The sequence below is a fragment of the Mandrillus leucophaeus genome, unplaced genomic scaffold (genome assembly GCF_000951045.1).
Source record: "Mandrillus leucophaeus isolate KB7577 unplaced genomic scaffold, Mleu.le_1.0 Scaffold191, whole genome shotgun sequence".
Lineage (NCBI taxonomy): Eukaryota > Metazoa > Chordata > Mammalia > Primates > Cercopithecidae > Mandrillus > Mandrillus leucophaeus.
In genome coordinates, this window is record NW_012101932.1 from 381539 (window position 1) to 406308 (window position 24770).

The 24770-nt window shown below is 35.3% G+C and overlaps 1 protein-coding gene across 1 annotated transcript in view; it reads right to left on the reverse strand.

The window, feature by feature from the left end:
• Positions 1 to 24770, reverse strand: part of INTU (inturned planar cell polarity protein) — an 88957-nt gene that overhangs the window by 24954 nt on the left and 39233 nt on the right. Inside the window, exons 4-8 of the mRNA XM_011978237.1 lie at positions 22298 to 22501; positions 16433 to 16551; positions 11331 to 11420; positions 7245 to 7322; positions 3852 to 4041 (exon numbers count right to left, since the gene is read on the reverse strand). Of these exons, the coding sequence (XP_011833627.1) occupies positions 3852 to 4041; positions 7245 to 7322; positions 11331 to 11420; positions 16433 to 16551; positions 22298 to 22501 (681 nt within the window). The remainder of the gene's footprint in view (positions 1 to 3851; positions 4042 to 7244; positions 7323 to 11330; positions 11421 to 16432; positions 16552 to 22297; positions 22502 to 24770) is intronic.

Sequence of the window (24770 nt, forward strand, 5' to 3'; positions counted from 1 at the left end):
GTGAACCAAAATCACAGAAATCGCCATTAAAGGACTTATTCATGTAACCAAACACCACTTCTTCCCCAAAAACCGATTGAATTTAAAAAAATGGGCCAAAGGCCTTAACAAACAGTTCACCAAAGAAGATATTCAGAAGGCAAATAAGCACATGAAAAGATGTTCCATATCATATGGTCATCAGGGAAATGCAAATTAAAATAACAATGAGACAGAACTAGACACACAGTAGAATGACCCAAATCCAAAATACTGACAACACTAAGTACTGACAAGGATATGGAACAACAGGAACTCTCATTCATTGCTGGTAGGAATACAAAATACAGCCACTTCAGAAGACAGTTTGGTAGTTTCTTACAAAACTAAACATTCTCTTGCTGTTTGACCAAGAATTAATTGTCCAAACGTGGAAGCAACCAAGATTTTCAGCGAATGGATGAATAAACTGTGGTACATCTGAACAATGAAATACTATTCAGCGTTAAAAAGAAATGAGCTATCAAGCCGTAAAAAGACAAAGAGGAACTTAAAATATGTATTACCAAGTGAAAGAATCCAATCTGAAAAAGCTACATACTATATGATTACAACTATATAACATTTTGGAAAATGCAAAACGATAGAGGCAGTGAAAAGATCAATTGTTTCCAGCGGTTAATGGAAAGAGAGGGATGAAAAAGAGGGATAGGCAGAACACAGAGGATTTCCGGGGCTGCGAAACTACTCTGTGTAATACTACAAGGATGGATCCATGTCATTATAATCTGTCTAAATCCATAGAATGTACACCACCAAGAATGAACCCTAATGTAAATGATGGACTTTGGGTTATTATGATGTGTCAATATAGGTTCATCAATTATAACAACTGTACCCCTGTGGTGGGGGAATGTTGATAATGGAGAGGCTATGCATGTGTGATGTATGGGGGAAGGGGGCATGTGGGAAATCTATACCTTTCTCTCAATTTTACTGTGAACCTGAAACTGCAGTAAAAAATAGAATTAAAAAAAAAAACTTCAATTGTTATTGCTACTCAAATTTTATATTAATCAAATAGAGCTTTAGACTACTTTAGCAGAAGGTATCTAGCTCTCTTCCCAAAAGTATTGTTCTCAATCTCCTAACTGGACTACAAAAATAGAAAACAACTAAGCCAGATCCTCACTGTTTCCTGTGTATTAATTTCACCTGCTCAACTTGCCTGTGCACATCTAGAGGTTTTTCTGCATTCTGCAAAGCACGGCACAGACTTGAGGAACCGGCACAATGAACACTGATCTCCACACAGTAGTGTTAGATGTAACAAGGATAAAAGCAGCCAAAGCATTGACAAGATAAGCAACAGCTATGTTTTAAGGCAATGAATTAAAAATATATACCAGAATTCACACAGTGATTTCTCAATTTGATATTCTTTTAGGGTGAAATAAAGAAAAGCATATAAATCTTTTAAAGAAATATATGCTAAATTAACAAAACTCTCAATGAAAAAGAGGTAGCCTTCACATGCAATCTGTAAGCCCCCAATAGACAATATTTAAGAACATCTTAAACTTTTTTGAGGAAAGATAATATTTAATCTTAATGTATCTAAATTCTAAACACACTACCCCTAAAACATTAAGTACCTCTACTATCACAGAAAGAAGGGACTATATATTTTGAGGGAAGAGGTTTCTTTAATGAAGAAATTCTGACAGAGGGGCAAGAACCTAGGTAATGGCCAGGTAGAATGGCAAGCCTCAAGAGATGGTACCTTCTGACTCATGAAGTGGACATGGGCCCTGTGGCTGAGGAAAAAAGACCCCAGAATGAGAATGGACATGAGACAGTCTTTGGAACCAGGGTCTTTCTCTTTTAAAGGTAAAGTTATCTAGTTACTTTCTATGTTTCTACCTATATTGAACACTTACATCCTTCCATCCCTCTTCCCTCCCCCTTTCCTTTCCCCTTTCCTTCTCCTTTCCTTTTTTCTTTTCTCTTCCTTTTTTCCTTTTCCTTTTTCCTTTCCTTTCCTGAGATAGGGTCTCACCCTGTTGCCCCACTGTACTACAGCGGTACAATCATAGCTCACTGCAACTATGATAGAGTGGGGAGCCCAACTCCTGGGCTCAAGTAATCCTTCCACTTCAGCCTACTGAGTAGCTGTAACTACAGGTGTGTGCCACCATGCTCTGCTAATGTTTAAAGTTTTTGTGGAGACAGGGTCTCCCTATGTTGTCCAGGCTGGTCTTGAACTCTTGGCCTCAAGTGATCTTCCCACCTCTGTCTCCCAAAGCACAAGGATTACAGGCATGAGCCACCATGCTCAGCCAATGCTTATATATTTTTATGAAAACATTAGGTAGAATTATATATCTCATACTTTTTAGTTTTTTATACAATTTAAGAAAATGGCAGGCCAGGTGCCATGGCTCATGCCTGTAATCCAGCACTCTAGGAGACTGAGGCGGGCAGATTGCTTGAGCTCAGGAGTTCAAGACCAGCCTGGGAAACATGGAGAAACATGGTCTCTACTAAAAATACAAAAATTAGCCAGGCATGGTGGTGTGCACGTGTAGTTCCAGCTACCTGAGGGGCTGAGGGGGGAAGATCACCCGAGCCTGCGATGTGGAGGCTGCAGTGAGTTATGATTACGCCACTGCACTCCCATTTCAGCTGGGGTGACAGAGCGAGACCCTGTCTCACAAAAAAAAAAAAAAAAAAAAAGAAAAGAAAAAGGAAGGAAAGAAGGAAGGAAAGAAGGAAGGAAGGAAGGAAGGAAGGAAAGAAGGAAGGAAGGAAGGAGTAATTATTGTCCTGAAATATCAAAAGACCAGGCAGTTGATAGAGCTAAGGACAAAATAAAAACACCAGAAGGCAAAGCATCCTTTGAACATGCTCTAACACCTCATCTCCCTTCAAATAGTAATTGTATAATAATGCTCCCATAACTACAACTACAACATGCCAGGCACAATTCTAAATACTTCATGTGTAATAACTCGTAACTTTTCCATGAGGTAGGGACTATTATTTCCTCCATTTTACAGATGAGGAAACTGAACAAAGTGATTGATACATCAATTTAAATAACTATTAAACTGTCAAAAAGGCATTTATTTGATCATACACTGTAGAGTCTTATGAAGAGTAGGAACTTGAATTAAGTTTCTACTGTAACATAGCCTAGGTTTCTTCATAAGCAGAGAAGTGGCTATGGCATACTGCCTCATTTAATACTAATACAAATGCTGTAACTAAATAGATTATATGGTGGTCTACATTGATGAAAATGTCTGAAATAATCTTGTCAATCATTCAATAATAAAGTTATTCTAGGTATACAGATACAACTAAAATCATATTGATAATTCTTAACCATCATACAGTCTTACTATTGGTAGCTATCTATGGGACAAGCCAAAAGCTAATCACATATGTTCATGTAAAAAAAGATTTTGGTAGACTAGTGGACTTTGTATTTTAACTGAGAATATTGTTAGTCAATCAGGTCATCCACTTTTTTTGTACAGAAACATAATTCTAACTTGACAACCTTACATTATAAAATCAAAGTCACAAAATTCCAAAGGAAGATACACCATTTAATTACGATTTCTGAAAAGCAGTCCCAGCTTGGACAAAGCTTAAATTTAAAAGTAAGAGGAGAGAGCAAATTTCTACTTATAAAGAATAATTTCTCTTTCTGGGTTTATTGCACTGGACCTCCTATTTTGTCAACCAACTGCCTCTTTAATTTTTAACCATAATTCCAAAAATAACAAAAAGTCTATGAAAAAAGAAGATGCAAGATTATAATAAGCCACCTGGTTCTGGTTCTTCTTTATAATATCTAAGATTACCTTGATTTCCAGTGGAAGAGTGAGCCACCGGACTCCAGGGAGGTTGTCTAAAAGTACTGCACTGGAAGCATCGTACTGCTGAGCAATGGGACTGGCGCTGGAATGCAGTTTCACAGGCTGAAGCGCTCTTTGAAAGAACAAGCTAAAAAAATGATCCAAACGAGGAACATTCTCAATCTGGCAAAAGGCACTGGAGAAATAAGAGCTGTAAGTTAGAACAACATATGGAAATGGTGGTCATTTTTTGTGTGCTCCTAAGGGAACTGGATCTTTCCCAACTACATAGGCTATCTTCCTCACTCCTCTCCTTTAATAGAATTGCTGCTAGAATGTTACTGACGGATTGTGTAAAGAAATTCACCCTGTCCATACTTTTTACCCTAAAAGTTACTCTCAAATGTATTGAGTAGATGGTTCTATGGAAGAACCACAGGGCTAACACAAGTGACATATCTATAACAGAAAGGGCTGAAATACCCTTTTTGTAAAAAAGGTAGGTTGTTCTTACCTCTGACTATCTCTCAACCATTTACAACTCCTGAAATCTTTCAGGCAACGTGGAATGATAAAGAGATTTTGAACTTTGTAATAGAACAGATGTGGCATATCACAGCTCTTTGTAGGTAGCTATCAAAGGCAAATCACCCAACCTCTCTCTAACTTTGGTTTCCAACTCTGTAAAAATAGGGTTAATATAATCTAACTCACATGCAGAATGCCTAGAACATAACAAGCATAAGTTCTTGTTATGCTTATTATTTACTGGTAAACAGTAAGTACATAATAAGCATAAGTTATTTCCTCCCCTCGTTACTGCTGAAGGTATAATATTAAAGAACTCAAAAAACAAAATGACAGAAAAAACCGAAATACTTGGTTTTAGCCATATAAAAGTAACACAGCATTGACTGCAAGCATTTATTGGAACAGCTCACTGAATGACAAAATAGCAGGTACATATGCTATCGGTGTATCAAAATAATATTCGCTGATTCATCCAACAAATATTTGAGTGACTACTACATTCCAGGCACTATTCTCATTGCTGGAGTTATGGCAGTAAAAATATCAAGACAAAAGACAATGAACTCCCATGAATCTTATGTTCTAATGGAGAAACACAGCAAATGAACAAATGGTAAAAAACATGAATTCGTATAAAGGACTATGCAGAAAATAGCACAATGTGAATGGGTGGTGTGACAGGTTGGCTATTTTAGGTTGAATGGTTGGAGAAGAATCTCAGAGAAAGGGCATTTGAGCTGATATTCCAACGTCAGGAAGATCCAGCAAGAAGAAAAAGTACAAAAGCCCTGGGGTGGGGAAAAGCTTTGCCAGGGTGTTTGCACCCTGAGCAAAGGAGCAGAGGAGGCACGTGTGCTTTGATATCTGAAGTCAGAGGGGTAGGTAGGAGCCAGATAATAATGTAGAAAGATCACTCTAACTGCTATATGAAAATTAGTTCAAGTGGCAAGATTGAAGGGAAGGAGACCAGTTAGGAGGCTACTGAAGTGTGTGAGAGATAGCAGTGGCTGGACAGGGCAATAGTAAAGATAAAGAGAAATGGACACATTGGAGATTTTGAAGACAGACTGATGAGGACTTGCTGATGAATTAGTTGGGAATGGTGAAGGAAACTGTTATAGCTTTAATTTGGTCACAACATTAAACTGGTAGTATATAGTTAGTTTTCTGTGGCTCATAGAGAATTAACCAGCTCACAACATTAAAAAGATAATTAAGTCTCTACACTTTTTGGTCTTTTTGTAATTTTTCACAATTAGCCCTTAATATCTTTCATAATCAGAAAAAAGTTGTTATAAAAAATTATTACAAAATGTCTATTAATAACATCCTGGATTCACTGTGCTTCTTGGTTTTAAGAACTCAATGGATCTTCATATTTATTATTGTAGTTTGCTCTTTAAATTCTCACTTGAAGTAGAAAAGAATTAAATTTGCTGCCATCAAAAAGATACTTTCACTATCAATGGAAGATAAATTTCAAGATGAAAGAGAAATTAAGTCCCTCTGTCCCCAGGCTACTCTAATGGAATTTGCAGGACAACTCCAATGGACTATTTTCATGTATGAAACTCATTGCAAAAATTTAATCTTTGATAATCTCTGGTTTTATGAAAACAGAAAACTTTAATTAGGGCAAAATATGGCAAAGTTTGCCTCTCTCGAGTAAACTTAAAGAGGCAGTTCATAACCACATTCTTACTCTTCATTGGTTAAAAATTTCCTTACTAGTAAAAGGTAAAAGGACTATTTATGGATGCCCAGCTCTTTGTAGCTCACTCATTTGGAAAATGTCGGTAAGTAATCATGTTTGACAGGGATGTGCCTCCTCAGTGGTTCCTCTAGAGAACACTGCACTGCAAACTAGATAATTTTTCCAGATGACACCATCACAGAAAATTCCTTCATGACACTGTCAGAACAATAAGAACAAAGATCCACTACAGATAAACAGAGAGCTGATAATCACTATGGTTTGGAAAAATGTATAAACTGCCTTTGGATTTTTGTATTGATATACTCCTAAGGCTTTAAACACAAAGATACCATTTTAGCCCTCAGAAATACAAGCACAAAAGTCACTAAGAGAAAAATCGATTTCCCATACCCAGTTTTGTGTGCTCAAACGTTAAATGTTACCTCAAATTTCTGCCTTCAGATCAAGAATGTTAAAAAAGCAAGAAGCAGAAAAATATGCATAGCAGCACTTTTATTAAAAAGGGAATATATTTTTATTATATAGAAAAATATATGGAAGGACACAAACAAAATCAGTCAATACTGTCTCTACTGTATATCTTTTTAAAATAATACTGCATAAATTTTTTACTAAAGAATTTTTTTTTGAGAAAGAACCATCATATTTCAGGATAGGGAATTTAATGGTCTTACAAGCAAAAAAACCCACAAAAATACATTTTAAGTCTTTCTCTTTTCTGTATCTGTTATGAAGAAATACTCTTACATTTGACCCTACAGAAATATATCAAATCAGAATACAGTTGTGGTTATGTCACTAATTCACTAAGAAATTTCACTAAAGTCATATATGAGACCAAAAACAAAACAAAACAAACAAACAAAAAAGGAATCAAATGAAAAACTGACTACTATTGTAACATAAAAGCCAGTAATAAAAGATGAGAAAATAAGAAGAGGAAGGAGAAAAAGAAGGAGGTGGAAGAATAAGGAAAGAGAAAGGAGGAAGGAAGAGGAGAAGGAAGAGGAAGGAAGAGGAGGAGGAAAGAGGGAAGGAGGAGAAAGAGGAGACAAATAACTAACCTGTCAAGCAAGAAATGGTCTGAAATGCAAAAGGTGACTTAGAATCATGTAATTAAAACTTGAGAGTCAATTTGAAGAAGTACTTACCTATCTAAAGAACCATACATAAATTTTAAGGTTTGGACGACATTTTCTATCATGTTCCTTAGCCGAGGAAGAGGAACTCTAAAAAAGTAAAATTACACGTATTAATTTACAGCATAATCAAATGACATTTATCTAAAAGAAGCAGATAATCCTTGAATTTTACACATACGGAATGTGAAAAGTGTATGTGTCAGCTCTGAGTAAAGCTGTATAAAATGGTCGCTTTCAATGACCATTGATCACTTTATTCTAGATTTAGTTCCAGCATGAATCTAACAAGGACTTTATAACACCATTTATTTGCAAATCATGTGACTCTCTCTAAAGTTCAGTTTCTTCATCTGTAAAATGAGGCCAATAGTCACCAAGCCCTTCTCAGATTGATTCTGAGGATTAAATGAAATTAATGCAAATAAACTGGTTTTTACAAGACCTGGGCCCACAAAAAAAAAATGCTAAATTCTTGACACTTTTTAGTATTACCCACAACTGGGCCTCCAAATCCTGTGACAAAAACACACTCTTAATTGAAATGGAGAATGGGAAGAAAGTAGGAGAAAGGAAATAAAGAAATGGACTCATATTTTCTCATTGAAGCCTTATAAGAATTTTACAAGGTAGCTCTTATTATTCCCATTATGCCAGTGAGTAAACAGAAGTCCAAGAAGTTACATAATTTCTGCAAGGGTAGAAAGGGAGTAGAGCCTGCTGGTGAGCACTCATCTTCTTAGACCCAAAGTTATTCTCCCACTACCCCACACTGTCCTCCTGGTTAGGTTTCCGCTATTCACTGCAGCCATCACGGGAATGTGATCTTCCCATCTGAAAACACATATCCCTTGATCATGTGCCCCACCCTAAATTCTGTGGGACAGCACTTTTCTTACCCTGCTTATAAAAGGCATAGAGGTGAGGAGGGAAACACGCAGTCTATGGCACTGAAATGGATGAGGAGAAAATCCCAGGCCTTTGAGTTAAATTACAAAGCACGTGCAAAATGTTGGTGATATGAAGACATGTAAGTTGACACTGAAGAGGTGCTTGTGCGTGATCTCTCAATACTCTATTTCCAAGTTTGAATAAATGAGAATAATACTACCTATCTTTTAGTTATGTGAAATGAGATGGAAGAGGGAAAATAATCTGGAACAGAAGGTTGGTGTGAGCATTTAAGAGAAGGGTAAAGAGATGGCTCAAGCTTACTTTTCAGTGGAAGCTCAGGAAAGAGAATAAAGGGGATCTTCAAATTAATTCTAACTTATCAAGCCAAGTTCTTTAGTATAGGAATGACATAAATATTTAGGGAAGATGGCTTCCCTTCCCCCACCCTGATTAATAAAGATTAAGAAACTGGCTAGAGCATCCCTCATGTGGCACAACCTTGGTCCAGAGTTCAGCAGTGACAGTCCTTTGTTGGCTTCAAGATACAACCTCACCTGGAAACTGTCTCTGCTTAGCTGATTCGGCTGGTGTTATCAGAGTGTGGTTGAACAGCCTTTGCTCAGTTCTTTAGCCAGGTCTGCCTTTCCTCTCTCTAACTGCCTATGCTACCTTTATCTCACCACTGTATTTTCTTTCTTCTCTTTTGCCTTTTCGGCTGATACAAAAGTCTTAAAGAGACATGTTTTACTCTGCTGCTACATACTAAATCATCTCATTCTGGATGTTCTCCAATCCCTGTAAACCCAAAATTTATTTCTTTTCTTTTTTTTTTTTGAGACATTGTCTTGCTCTGTCACCCAGGCTGGAGTACAGTGGCAGCATCACAGCTAACTGCAACCTCCGCCTCCAAGGCCCATGCAATCCTCCCACCTCAGTCACCCAAGTAGCTGGGACTACAGATGCATGCCACCGTGCCTGGCTAATTTTTGCATTTTCTGTAGAGACAGGGTTTCACTATGTTACCTACGCTGGTCTTGAACTCCTGAGCTCAAGGAATCCACTAGCCTTGGCCTCCCAAAGTGCTAGGATTACAGGTGTGAGCCACTGCCTGGCTGTAGACCCATACTTTCTAAACAACTCTTTTGTTCCTCATAATCCAAACCCACAGGGCTGTCTCTGAGAAGGGTTCAGTATCCTATTTTAGACAGAAAAACACACATTTTTCTCTTGTGTGGCTGGTTAAAGAGTGCCCTCATCTAGTATATGTCACAGCACCATTATCCCCCATGTTAAAAGATTTGAACCCCACATTTATGATAGATTATATTTCTTTCTGTCCAAAATTAAAGTTACCTTCAAAATATAATCATTTTGATATTTTTCACTGTAGCCATCTTTGGAATTCCTGTTGTGATGGTAAAATAGGTCCACAAATTCTTTGATACTCTTCCCCTCAAGAAGTGAGGCTTAATTCCTCTCCCCATGAGTGTGGGCTGAGCTTAGTAACTCAATTCTGACAAACAGAATGGTGGAAATGACAAATATTGTGGAAATGGCAGTGTATCACTTCTAGGGTTAAGACATAAAAGGTCTTGTAGCATCCCCCTCTTTCTGTGTTTTGGCTCGCCACTTTGGAGGAAGCCAGTTGACACGTTATGAGGACACCCAAGCAGCTACATGGAGAGGTCCACGTGGCAAGAAACTAGGCTTCTTATCAATGGCCATGTGTATAAGCCACGTTGGAAGCAGATTCTCCAGCTCCAGTTAAAGCCTTCAGATAAGTCTATCCCTGGCCAACACTGGATTGTAACCTCAAGAAAAGACCTTGAGGCAGAACTACCTGCTAGGTTACTCCTGGATTCCTGAACCACAAAAATACCTCTGTGTTAATAAATGTTTACTATTTAAGTTTAAATTACCCCTATGTTTTGGGGAACGATTTGTTACACAGCAATAAAAAATGAATACACTGCTATATAATGAAGGAAATCTGGTTAACAAAATCATTAGTAATAAAAAATAGTCATATTCACGTTCAGATTGGCTAGATAATGCATCTTTCTGGTACATCTTTTTCTTTCTTGGGAAGCTTGAAGCAACACCAAGAGAAAATTTATCTCAACTGGTATTCTCTAAAGTTGTATCCATCACATACTATAGTATTTGCTTTGATATTTGATTCCTATTTTGTAGACCATATGCTATGATTCTACAGACCAAAGGGGAAAACTAAAGTGTGTTTAATTACTTAATAAAAGTTGTCCGAATACCTTTTAAAGTAGGCAAAAGTCTAAATTGCAAGTTTTAAAAACCATTGAACAGGAACATAACACTATTATAATAGTAGTTAAGTTCATCTCCTTAGGGCCATTCTCCATACTTGTAGTCTATTTCTCCCTTGATTTTCAATGTCCTATGACATTAGGGAATCAATGTTGTAGAAAGAATTCAGACAGACCCTCAATCAATTTCCAATCCTGCCTCTTGTTGACTATGCGAGCTTTGGCAAGTTATTGAACCCTCTTTTGATTTTACTTTCCTCATATACAAAATGGAGCCAGCAATCACTAAGTATGTCTGGAAGTGATTTTGAAGATTAAATGAGTTTAATAAATGTAAAGTACCTAATGCAGTCCCTGGAGCACAAGGTCAGTTTATTATAAATGTCAATCCTGCTTTTACCTCCAACTATTAAATGTATACTTCAAAATACTCACAAAAAAGTTAAGAGGGAGACCATGATAATATATGATGTACCATTAGAGAAGTCACTTTAGAGTTACATATACCTTATTTTGTCAAAGATGCTCAAATCAGGGCAAAATACCCTTCTGCTGACCCTTAATTCTCCAAAATCTGGTCCAACAGTAAAAAACTGTAAATGTGCAAAATCCAAATCACAATATTGTCAAAAATTTTAGCAGAGGCAGAGCTCATCTGTCAGCCAGCTCTCTACTGACCACAAAAGAAGCAAGTGTATTGACAGCCCCCCCACTTACGAACTGGCCCAGCTGAGACTCCATGGCACCTTTCTGCATTATTCATACCAAATGAACACAGGTAACTATTTTTCTAGTGCAATCGATCTTTAAACTGTAAAACTGTTCAAGGAGTTTGTCTTTTGACAAAAATGTAATAATTTTAACAAAAGAAATGTAATATTATTTTGAAATGATTTTAAGGTAAGCAAAAACCTCAACTTACTCTTCAGCAGGCAGGCCAATTAGCAACAACTTGTGAGATTCTTTCCAATAAGCCACGTGAATTTGTTTTCCATTTAAAAGGAGGGATGAGCTAAGAAACAATAAATTCAAAATAAGATAAAAATATCTTTAAATGTCATAAAATTATAAGTATAATTCATAAAAGATTGCATATGGTATGATTTAAGAACTGCATACTTAATAAGTAGATTCCTTTTCATATACCTGTGCGCAAAAAACGCAAGGAATTATATGACAGTAAAAATACACTGCAACATATTAAAAAAAAAAACAACAAAACAGAAAACTCTAGGCCAGGCTGGGTGTGGTGGCTCACACCTATGATCCCAGCACTTTGGGAGACCAAGGCAGGTGGATCTCTTGAGGTCACGAGTTCGAGAACAGCCTGGTCAACATTGCAAAACCCTGTCTCTACTACAAACACAAAAGACAGCCTGGTGTGGTGGTACATGCCTGTGATCCCGGCTACTCGGGAGGCTGAGGTACAAGAAGTGCTTCAACCTGGGAGGCGGAGGTTGCAGTGAGCCGAGATTGTGCCACTGCACTCCAGCCTAGGTGACACAGTGAGACTATGTCTCAAAAAGAGAAAAAAGAAAACTCTAGGCCAAACAAAAGTAGACCCATTATAGAAAAAAAAAAAAAAGTTGAAATTCTCTTGCTAACGTTAAGCATAATATAAATTTTTTTTTCCAAAAGAAAGCTTCAAAACGGGGTGCAGTGGATCATACCTATAATCCCAGCACTTAAGGGAAGCTAAAGTGGGAAGATCACTTAAGCCCAGAAGTTTGAGACCACCCTGGGGAACAAAGTAAGACCCCATTTCTAAAAAAAATAATAAAAAATTAGCTGGGCATAGTGGAGTGGTCCTGTAGTCTTAGCTACTTGGGATGGGGACTGAGATGGGAGGATCACTTGAGGCTGGGAGGTCAAGGCTGTGGTGAGCCATGACTGCACTCCAGCATGGGTGACAAAGCAAGGCCCTGTCTCAATTAAAAAAAAAAAAAGAAAGCTCCATCTCAGTTGGTTAATTTAACAAATATTTTGTGACTGCCTATTTATGAAGATGATTTGCTAAAGAAAGGAAGATGTAGTCCCAGCTGAGATGACAATCAGTATGGGACACAAATATATAAACATGTAAACAAAATGTAAGTCAGATTTAAATGTATTCTCAAGGAAACTTTTGGCGTGATGAATATATTCATTGTGTTGATAGTTTCAGGGTATACACCTATGTGAAAACTAATCAAATTGTACATTTTACATATGTTCAGTTTACTTCATTATACTTCAGTGAAGTTTTAAAAATTTAAATATGTTCTAAAAAGAGATACAATAACGAACTATGATAATATAGAGAACTTTGTGTAGAATTTTAAATATAAATCATTAAATGAATTTTTCCACACAGAACATTACTTTTGTCTTAATACATTTTAGAAATGCATACACTTTTAGACAAATATTAGACTCTTGTAGTATACTAATATTACTATAGTTTAAAAAGTGTGTATGCAACAAAAGATACACACATTGCTAAGGAACCCCTAAAATAATTTTCATATTTATTACCTTCTCAAAAAAGTTTTTCTAGCTGTATTTACTGCTTTCCACATTTAACCCATATCTCATGGTTAATAACAAAATCTAAATATTAGGTAAAATAACATCTATTCTTTACAGTAGAAAAAACGAAGACAAAAAAACCAAAAAAACAAAAAACAAAAAAACCAAAAAAAACCCCAAAACACCGCACAGAGAAACAAATTTTCTTTCTAATAAGACTGTAAAGGAGGAATGCACACCTTATGCTAAATGAAATGCATCTCCTATGCTAAATGAAAGAAGCCAGTCACAAATAGCCACACATTATATGATTCCATTCATATGTAATGTCCAGAACAGGGATATCTATAGGAATGGAAAGCAGATTAGCAGTTGCCCAGGGGTTGGGCTGGCTGAGCTAAAGGGTATAGGATTTCTTTCTGACGTGAGAAAAATGTTTTAAAATTGACTTTGATGAGGGTTGCGTATATCTGTGAATACACCAAAAAGCATTTACTTGTACACTTTAAAATTTGTTATTTGTATATATTTAGGGGGTACAAGTACAGTTGTAATAGATGGATATTGCATGGTGGTGAAGTTTGAGCTTTTAGTGCAACCATCACCTGAGGAGTGTACATTGTATCCATTAAGTAGTTTCTCATTTCTGACTCCCCTCCCGCCCTTCAAAATCTCCAGTGTCTGTTATTTTACACACTACGTCCATGTGAATACATTATTTAGCCCTCATTTATAAGTGAGAATATGTAATATTTGACTTTCTGTTTCAGTTGTGTCACTTAAGATAATGGCCTCCAGTTCTATCTACGTTGCAGCAAATGACATGATTTCATTTTCTGTTGTTTATTCCATTTACTTATTTAATTTATTCCATTTATTTATTTGTTCTTTTTTATTTCATCGTATATACATACACCACATTTTCTTTATCCAGTCATCTGTTGATGGATGCTTAGATTGATTCCATTATCTTTGCTATTGTGAATAGCACTCATAAATATATGAGTGTAGGTATCTTTTTGATATAATGATTTCTTTTCTTTGGGTATATACCCAGTCATGGGGTTACTGGATCAAATTGTAGTTCTATTTTTAGTTTTTTGAGAAATCTCCATACTGTTTTCTGTAGAGGCTGTATTCATTTACAATTCCACCAGCACTGTATAAGCATTCCTTTTTCTCTGCATCCTCACCAGCATCTATTATTTTTTGACCTTTTAATAACAGCCATTCTGACTGGTGTAAGATGTTATCTCATTGTGCTTTTAATTTGCACTTCTCTGATGATTAGTGATAAGCACTTTTTCATATGCACGTTATCCATTTGTACGTCTTCTTTTTAAAAATGTTCATGTCCTTTGCCCACTTTTTAATGGGGTTATTGGTTGTTTTCTTGTTGAGTTGAGTTCGCTATATAGATTCTGGATATTAGTCACTTGGTGGATGTGCAATTTGCAAATATTTTCTCTCATTCTGAAGGCTATCTATTGACTCTGCACTATTTCTTTTGCTGTGTAGAAACTTTTCAGTTTAATTAAGTCCTACTTATCTATTTTTTGGTTTTGTTGCATTTGCTTTTGAGGTCTTACTCATGAATTATTTGCCTAGGCCAATATCCAGAAGAGTTTTTCCTAGGTTTTCTTCTAGCATTTTTATAGTGTAAATAGTGTCAGGAATTATACTTAAGTCTTTAATCTAACTTGAGTTCATTTTTGTATATGGTGAGAGAGATGGGTCCAGTTTCATTCTTTTGCATATGGCTATCCAACTTTCCCAGCACCATTTATTGAATAGGGTGTACTTTCCCCAGTGTATATTTTTGTCAACTTTGTCAAAGATCAATTGGCTATAGGCATGTGGCTTTATTTCTGTTTCTCTATTCTGTTCCATTGATCTGTGTGTCTATTTTTATACCAGTAACATGCTGTTTTGGGTTACTATAGCCTTATAGTATAATTTGAAATCAGGTGATGTGATGCCTCTAAGTTTTGTTCTTTTTGCTGAGGACTGCTTTGGCTATTCAGGCTCTTTTTTGGTTCCATACCAATTTTAGGATTACACATGCACTTCAAATGGGTGAACTGTATCACTTATGTACTATATCTCAATAAAGATGTTTAAAAAATAAAAAGAGGCCTGCAATACGCTTTTATGAACCCAAATTGATAAACTAAATAGAGCCTCCAGTACTACTGTATTGAAAATAAACTAACAGTTTGTATATACAATATATTAAAGTCACATAAACATGACTTTCAATTAGTTAAAAAATAAAATTCTTCTTTCTATTGCCTTGTAGATTCTACCTCTTTTAAAATCATAGAAATGTCATTTCTACCTAAATATGGGAAAAAAAAGTTAAAGGCTAGAAAATCCAATTTGATATTTTCTCAGTATTATGGAGGCTGTTGAAATTTGAGATAAAATTTTTTTGTAAAGTCTAAAATTGTTGAATATTAAAGAAGAAAAATTGTTTATAATTCTTAGATTTATTTTATGGAAAAAAAACACAAACCTAAAAGCTTTGAGCCTCTTCTTCCCATAAATTATGGCATTTCAATGTCAGGGCTTAATAAATCAATGGAATGGGTATTTGACTCTATAACTGACTATATTAAGAGTTCCAAATATAAAATTATTTGACATCAATTGGATCAATGGTGCTCATCCATCATTGAGTATCTACACTGATGATGAATGCATCTGTCCTATTTGTCCATTTTTGGTTTTGTTGCATTTGCTTTCGAGGTCTTAGTCATGAATTATTTGCCTAGACCAATGTACAGAAACATTTTTCCTAGGTTTTCCTCTAGCATTTTTATAGTGTCAAGTCTTACTTTTAAGCCTTTAACCTAAATCAAGTTAGATTAAAGGGACAAATGGGAGCTAAATAATGTGTACACATGGACATAGAGTGTGGAATAACAGACACTGGAGAGTTTTAAGGGTGGAAGGGTAGGAAAATTCACTGATTATGAATAGCCCTCCTAAAGAACATTCTGTATTTTTCTATCATTGTTGTAAGAACAGAGTATGTCCTAACTATATGACCAATTTTGGTGTTCAGTCATTCTTCCCAATTCTGTTTGCCATAAAGGTATTGCCTAGGAAGTTAACAATCAAGATAGAAACATGAAAAAGCTGAGATTCATAATAATGCCATGCTTAAAAGATACATCTTCATGAAGAAATAATAAATATAGGCCCAACTGTTATTTAAAATGTGCCAAAACACCCAGATCTACTGCTGCATTGAGAACCTATACTTCAAATAGATGATTGGTAGAAATAACTTAGATAAAGCAAAAATCTGCAGACATTCTGTAGATCTCGTTATCTGTAATGTATAGATGTATACATGTATGTACATAGATTATGGACTATAATGTATATAATACATACATTGTAGATACAAGTATACTTGTATAACAGATACTTGTTTCAGCATTTTATTTGTCAGGGTGAAATAAAAGAACTTGAAAAAAAACAGAATTAAAGCCAAATAAAAATTATTACCTAGTAACTTGTGTCCCAGTTACATTTTCCAGCATGTCACAGAGTGTGAGAAAAATCCCTCTCACACTTTTAAGTTTCTGAGATGCTTCAGACATTGGATAATGATAAAGAATTTCCTGCTGTTAAATGAAACAAACGATCAAACCACCCAATTTTCCAACCGGTATCTTTGTCAGGGAAAGTTCAAACTTTGTATTAAGAAAAGAACAAAAAATGAATCCTTTCAGCTTCAGTGGGAGTTTTGTTCAAACACAAGGGGAGAACTATGCTTGGAATTTTAACACATTAACTAGCATGTAAAATACTACACTTGAAAATAAGTTAGAGACTGCCAAAATTAGTCATAACAACAAATAATATACTAAGTAGGATACTAATTAATTTAAATTACAATTCATTTAAAATAGTTTTAAACTTTAATCTCTTTAATAGCAATTTGTAATACTCATATTTTATTATATTTTGTTAATAGTATACAGTTATTCTCGTCCCTGTGGTTACACAGCTACATAGGTACCACAAGTAACTATTAGGAGTCTTTAAATTTAATTACTTTTATACTATTTTTTTAAAAGACAATATTCAACATTTTTGGTGAAATCATTAAATCCAAGCCAAGACAGCAATTAAACTTACAAAGTGAGAATACAGAACTAAATTATAATACAGGTAATAAGAAAAAAGTGTCACAATATTATAAAACCTTATCTGTCAAATTTGAAACACTGTGTATGCCACAAACTAATCTGAATTCAAACTTGAAAAGAGCATATTTTATTTTAAAACATGGAAAATACTAGATGTACAAGATAATTCACAAAATGCCTTATGTTTTTCTATTTTCGAGAAGAGCATGTCTCAGGAAACAGTTTTTACAAAATAAAATGACAAATTTCAAAATCAGGATGTGCACTGTCTCAATACTGTCATACAAAGAGATGAACCATTCTGTACCTCATTTTTTGTTGTTACTTAAAGCAACATTTATTTCTCTCACAAGGAAAATTAAAAGCAGGCAAAATGAAAATGTTAAGATAGAAACCATGAAGAATTCAGAGTGGCTTCCAGTTGCCCTGTTTAATGACTGTATCCGTAAGTATTAATATTGCCACTATTGAAAACCCAAGCTCCTTAAATAGTATCATATATTTTCTCTGGTTCTCTATCTCTCTAAAGAGTATTACATATCTTGCTGTGGTCTCACTATACAATAAATAATTACATGATACAGTCTCCATGTCTTGCCAACTTTTACATTATGACAAATATAAATAAATTGGAGACATCTGCTTTTTATACTTAGTAAGCACATTCAATATATGCAAATTACTATAGAATATGCTGGTCAAATACACTCTGCCTAACAACAAAAATTTTATTGCAGTAATTCTAATGTAAAAAACTTACAAAACATTATTTTATATCTAGAAATTAAGTTAAATATCAGTTAAGAGCTTCTGTTGTCTACTTAACAGATTTAAATCTTGGCCAATAAGTAATTTTATTATATTTAGCCAAAATACCATACACTACTTTAAACAAAAAAAAACCCATATACTCTTTGAATAGTTTTTCGAAATCTCCAAGCTTATGGTCTTTACATTTTGAAACCTTGTAACTTAAAGAAGATAAGCTTTTATCAAATATGTAGCTCACAGAAAACCTTGTGACACGTAAAATGACCTTATGAGATTTTATTATAAATTAAGTCATACCAGTCAAAAAAGGTCATTTGAGAAGGTCTCTATTCCAATCATAAAAGCCTCATTATTAAAGACCTGGCAAGCTCTACGGTTCTTAACCAATTTAATTAGCTGCATTTTTAAGCACTTATTAGTAGCATGCATTTGCAGCAGCTTCCACTCTGTTCAATAAGAATAAAAGCCTCTCTTAATTACAATGTTGATACAGGGCTGGCAACAGACAGAAACCTGTTCTTTTGAGAAACACCTACACACTTTCCCATGGAAAGAAAGGCAAGGATGACAAAAGGTCTTAGCAGTATCTTACTCCAAAATGACTTAGAAGATTCAGGATGTTATCGTCCCGGAAATTTGTTGTATGTTTTATATAACAAATGCTTAAATATTTCATTTATTTTAAAAATATAAAGGATCAGTACTACACACAAGAAATTAGAATTATTAACTCTAGGTCTGCATGTATTTTTTTTTTTTAATTTATTTTTTGAGACTGAGTCTCGCTGTGTCGCCCAGGCTGGAGTGCAGTGTCTGGATCTCAGCTCACTGCAAGCTCCGCCTCCCCTCCCGAGTAGCTGGGACTACAGGCGCCCGCCACCACGCCCGGCTTTTTTGTATTTTTAGGGCTTTTTTGTATTTTTAGTAGAGACGGGGTTTTACCCTGTTAGCCAGGATGGTCTCGATCTCCTGACCTCGTGATCCGCCCACCTCGGCCTCCCAGAGTGTTGGGATTACAGGCGTGAGCCACCGCGCCCAGCCAGGTCTGTATTTTTCAGAACACAGAAATAACAAAAATGTGTTTAAGTAAATTCCTTCTTTGCCATTTTGATTATTCACTAAATTTTGATATATGAAGCAACACAAAAAAATGAATCCTTTTGGATAAAATAGCTTTAGCATTGAGAATACAGACTCGAAGGATTTCAAAAAGAAAGAGATACAGATTAGTTAAAAACCTTTTAAATCTCACTTCTGTGGAAAGTATTATGTTTGACTAGATGCTCTGAGAGACCCTTTCATTGTAAAACTAGATCCATGGCCAGAACATACTTGTCAAATTGCTGACATGCAAGAAGCAGGGAGGTTTCCAAGGACAACCTTCCAACCTCCTCCATTACTGCAGAGCAAGTTAGGGCCTCTGCTGGGAGAGTTGAGTGGTGGGCAGAAGGACAGAAGCAGGCCTGTCCTGAGGGCTGATTCCCATGACAGCTTCCGTCAGGACACTGAGTACTGGGCTAGGAACAAGGTAGGTGAGCTGAGCCTAGAACCACTTTGTTAAGACCATACCCTCAAGTAAGACTGAAATATCCTAGGTCAGTGGCAAAAGCAGAAGAAACAAATTATCTCTGGAGGATAGCATCCCCTCATTAGAACGACAAGACTCCCAAAGATAACATCAAGCAATAAGTTTAGTCAAAGATCCCTAAGGACATAAGAAGGCAAGCCATTGCAAGTGAAAACCTTGTGACACGTGAGAATCCTCTCAGGACTAGAGCTTGTAGAATGGGCAGATACAGAATATAGAGTCTATAAGTTTAGAGTTACAAAGATGAGCAAACAACAAAAGACCCCCAGGAATATCATGGCAGATTTGAAATGATGATTAAACACTTTTCAGAAACTTCTAAAAATAAATATGTAATTGTTTAAATACAAAACACAATGGAGAGATTAAACAACAGTTGGGGCATAGAAGAAGTAAAAAGCTGAACAAACACTAGAAAAGGCACATTCCTTACAAAGGAATGACAGACTGACAGTAGACTTCTTAAGAGCAATAATGGAGGTCAAAAGACAAAGGGATACTATCTTCAAATAGATTAGAGAAAATAACTATCTACCTAGGTGGCACAAGCAACTTACGTATTCACTTGATCTTCTTCCTGGCCACACAGGAAGGCTACATTTCTTACTTCCTTGCATATGGATAGACCATGTGACTAATTCTACCCAATGGAACATGAGCAGAAATGATGTTACTTCTTTCAAGTCAGGTCTCCAAAATGTCCCATGTGATACTGCCTGCCTTCTCTCTTCTCTCATTGGTCAATTAGATGCAAAGGATCTAATAGAGGACTCCTAAGCCCTTGGGAATAATAGGAACACTAGAAGAAAGGCTGGAGTCACTGAGCCACATGACCAGGAATAGTTAAATGAAATGAGATCTAAACTTTCATCATGTTAAGCCACTGAGACATTAGGATTGTTTGTTATAGCAAGTAGCCTACCCAAATGAATACAATCTAGAATTATCAAGCTACCTTTCAAGAAGAGGTAAAAGAAGCCATCATCAGATAAATAACAACAAAAAGAATTGATCACCAACACACTTTCACTAAAAAGACATGTTTAAAATATATGTTTTAGGAAGAAAATAATGATCCAATAAGGACAGTCTCTGATGTAAGAGGATGATGAATAAAGAAAATATGAGGCACAATTGTAAATTTAAGCTAGGTAAAGCTGTATGAAATATATAATATTTATATTAAAAACAAACATACAAATATATAATATATAATTATATTTATACATTTTATAATACATCATTTATATATTGTATAATATATACTTAATTTATAAATTTTATGGTGTACAAAATGTTATAATAAGTAGTAGTTATAATTATAGATGATGGAGAAAAGAGATAGCACTAAAATATTGATGACAATAGCACATAAGTAAAGAGAAGGGTAACTGAAGCTAAGGTGTATTAAGGGGTTTGAATTATTTGAAAAGGGGTTAAAATAGTGTTTCACTTTAGAATCCGTTAAGACAAATATCATAAAATTTTAACTGTAATCATTTAAAAAACAGAAAGAGTATATAGCAAAAATAATGACACAAGCAACCAAAAATAGATAAGAAAAATATCACAGAAAAAGCAATTCCAGTAGAAATTTTCAAATAAGGTAGCAGAAATGAATTCAAATGTATCAGTAATCTCTATAAATGGACCCACTGAGTTTGTTAGAAGAGAGAGACTGCCAGATTGAAAATAGGCTGTGTGTAAAAGACATGTCACATACATAAAGACACGGACTGAGAAAAAGAAAGAAAAAAATTCAAATACTTATAAAATAAAGCTGTATGGTATTAAATATTATTTTTAAAATGTTAATGTTAAAAAAGGACTTTAAGACAGAAACAAACTAGGGTGGAGAGGATCATATCATGAGGTCAAAAAGTTCAGTTCTCCAGGAAGATTTAATAATTCTAAACATTAATGCACATAACAAAATTGTCTCAAAATACATAAAGCATAAATATTTAGAACTGGAGGGAAAAATGGACAAATCCTCATCAGGGGGGGAGATTTCTATATCTTTCTTAATTATGAATAGGCAAAGCAGACAAGAAACCAATAAAAGATAAAACTTGAACAAAACAATTAACAGACTCAAAACATTGATGTTGAAAGGTAACCTGGTATCAAAGAAAGGGCATAGACTTTGGAAACACTTCAGCTTAAATAGAAATTGTCAGTTACTAGCTATGTGAACTTAAACATTGTACTTATCTTTACTAGGATTATTTCCTTTACCTGCAAATAAAAATACCCAATATCTGATATTATGCTAGACAAAAAGTAGGTGTTCAATAAACATTGAAAATGAATTTTAAAAACATGTAAAATATGAAAACTATCGACAACCTATGTAAGAAAGTTAATGCTACATCCCCCTGCATTAAAAGCTATTAACAGAAGGAGGGGATTGACTGTAACAGGGCACAGAGGAAATTTTTTGAGGTGACAAAAATGTCCCATATCATGATTGTGATGCTGCTTACAAAAGTATAATATATTTGTCAAAACTCATCAAACTGTATACTTAAAATTGTTGAATTTTATTATGTATAAGTAATACTTCAATGAAACATATCAAAAAGAGCTAAAAAGACCTTAGCTTCTAAGTTAAAACATACTGCAACAATACCTTCCTCTTTTTTCTTTTCCTACAGAAATAACTCAATAATTTGTTTTCATTTTAAAAACATTTGTGGTATGAAATATTCATATCTATAATAGAGTATTAGATACACAATTTTAAAGAACAATAGTTAATTCATTTTTGTCTCTTCCTTAAATCAAATATACTCACTATTCACTGGGAATACAATAAAAGGTCCTTACTTTTTCCTTTGGACTTTTGAGGACACTCACCTCTTCCTTTGAGGTTTCTGAGTCGAGCTGTAATGTGAGATACATAATGATATGAGGAGTGTTTAGGTTACTCTGCTGGATACCTTCAACCTCTTCTCCCCAGAGAAGCTTGACTAAATCACTTGTGTTCGATTGTGTCTTTTTCTGTCTTGGTTGGGATGTCTCCTTTTTCACAGCATATGCATTTTCAAATGTCAGTTTCACCTTTAAAAATTAAAACAATGTGTTGATTTTTCAACAAGGGAAAATCAGCTGCAATTTTCACAATGAAGGATCTGTCGATGCACATACACCCAGGTATGTACAGTATGTATAAATCATCCCAGAGTGAGGGCTCCTGATGGCTAGGGCTGCATATTCTATTTATATTTGTATCTTCAGCTCCTAGGAGAGTGTCTGATACATATTACCACAAATATTTATTGAATAAGAATGTATAATGTTCTGTATAAAAATTCATTTAATCAAACATAATCACTGCAGTCTAAATTGTTGACTATAAAAATAAGAAAGGCCATCAAAAACCAGAAATTAGTATGATCTGATAGTGCAAAAAGAATAACATCACAATATGAATGCTGACAGCACTGGCTCATCTGGGAAGATAGAAGGAAGAGATTCAGCATTAAGAGTGACTTCACACAACAGAGTTAACTCTCCTTTCAAATAAGGCGGTATTTCAAATATTCTTCTCTTAGACATTCTTTCTGGTTCTTTAAAACAAAGGCCAAAGAGAGTAAATGCTATCAATATGCTAGATCTTAGACCAACATGGCTCTAAGAAGATTATCAATTTTATGAAGACAGTTTTAATTTCATGGCCTGATGTTAAGACTGGTAAGAGTCCAGAATGTGGCCATTTACCACAGGTATGGAAAGGTAGCCTCCACTTCTCAATTACCTAATGGTCTGGTACTGGTCCGTGGCCTGGGGGTTGGGGACCCCTGGTGTAAGAGGATGTCCTTATTCTTAGGAGATACATGCCAAAGGACTTAGGGATGAAGTATTAAAATTACCTATCCTTGGAAAAGGAAATATTTGTCTAGATACCAATTGGTCAAAGATAACTTGTTCATTTCAAAGAAGTACCAAAATTGGATAGCCACACATAGAAGAATGAAACTCTATCTCTCACCGTATACAAAAATTAACTTAAGATGGATTAAAGACTTAAATCTAAGACCTGAAACCATAACAATTCTAGAAGAAAACGTACTCTTTGGACACTGGCATAGGCAAAGAATTTACGACTAAGACTCCAAAAGCAAATGCAACAAAAATGAAAATAAATAAATGGGACCCAATTAAACTAAAAAGCTTTTGCACAGCAGAAGAAATAATCAACAGAGTAAACAACCTACAGGATGGGAGAAAATAGTTGCAAACTATGCATCTGACAAAAAACTAATATTCAGAATCTCTAAAGAACTCAAAGAAATCAACAAGAAAAAAGTAATTCCATTAAAAAGTGGGCAAATGACTTGAATAGACATTTCTCAAAAGAAGATATACAAATGGTCAACAAACATGAAAAAATGCTCAACATGACTAATCATCAGGGAAATGCAAGTTAAAATAAAATGAGGTACCACCTTACCCCAACCAGAATGGACATTATTAAAAAGTCAGAAAACAATAGATGGAGCAGACGTGGTGAAAAGGGAACGCTTATGCCCTGCTGTTGGGAATGTAAATTAGTACAACCTCTATGGAAAACAGTATGAAGACTTCTAAAAGAACTAAAAGCAGATCTATTATTAGATCCAGCAACCCCACTACTGGGTATCTACCCCGAATTCCTTTATCTAGAATGAGGATTTAGAAGTACCCAAAAGAAAGTATATGGGAGCCTTTGGTGGTATTCTCTGGAAATGTGAGAACTCTTTCGGGAATTCCTGAGTACAGACTTTGTGACAGATAGATGGGGGCTCTGAAGATTGTCCCCTGGCATCGGGCTTTAGGAAGGAGCTCTGAGTGAAGATGTGTGAGCAGTATGGAAGGGGAGAAATCAGATCAGAGGGAGCATGAGATGAGTCACATCCTAGGGCAGCAGGTGTCGCAGAGATGCAGCTTGAGTGTCTATGAGACTTGTGCATAAGCAGTGGTGACAAGAAAGCGGGTCCTCAGAGAAAGAAACGCATCTCAGAACAGGGAAGGCATCTTTCCCAGCTGAGATTCTTATGGGTGGAGAGGTCAAAAGATAGGGTGCAATCTACCAAAAATAAAAAAGGGAAATTTTTAAGTCCACCAAAAATAGACTTAAAAATTCACTAATTTTCTTCAGGCAGCAGCAACAACCTCAAATTTACGACTGGTTTGCTATGCTTGATGAAAAACAACATACTTGAAAACTACTGTTATACTTGGCAAACAACATCATTTCTTTTCTGTGGTGCAAGGATCTTTTTGTCTCACCACGACAAAAACTCTAACACACACCACCGAACCATCCATTAAAATTCCTTAAGGAACT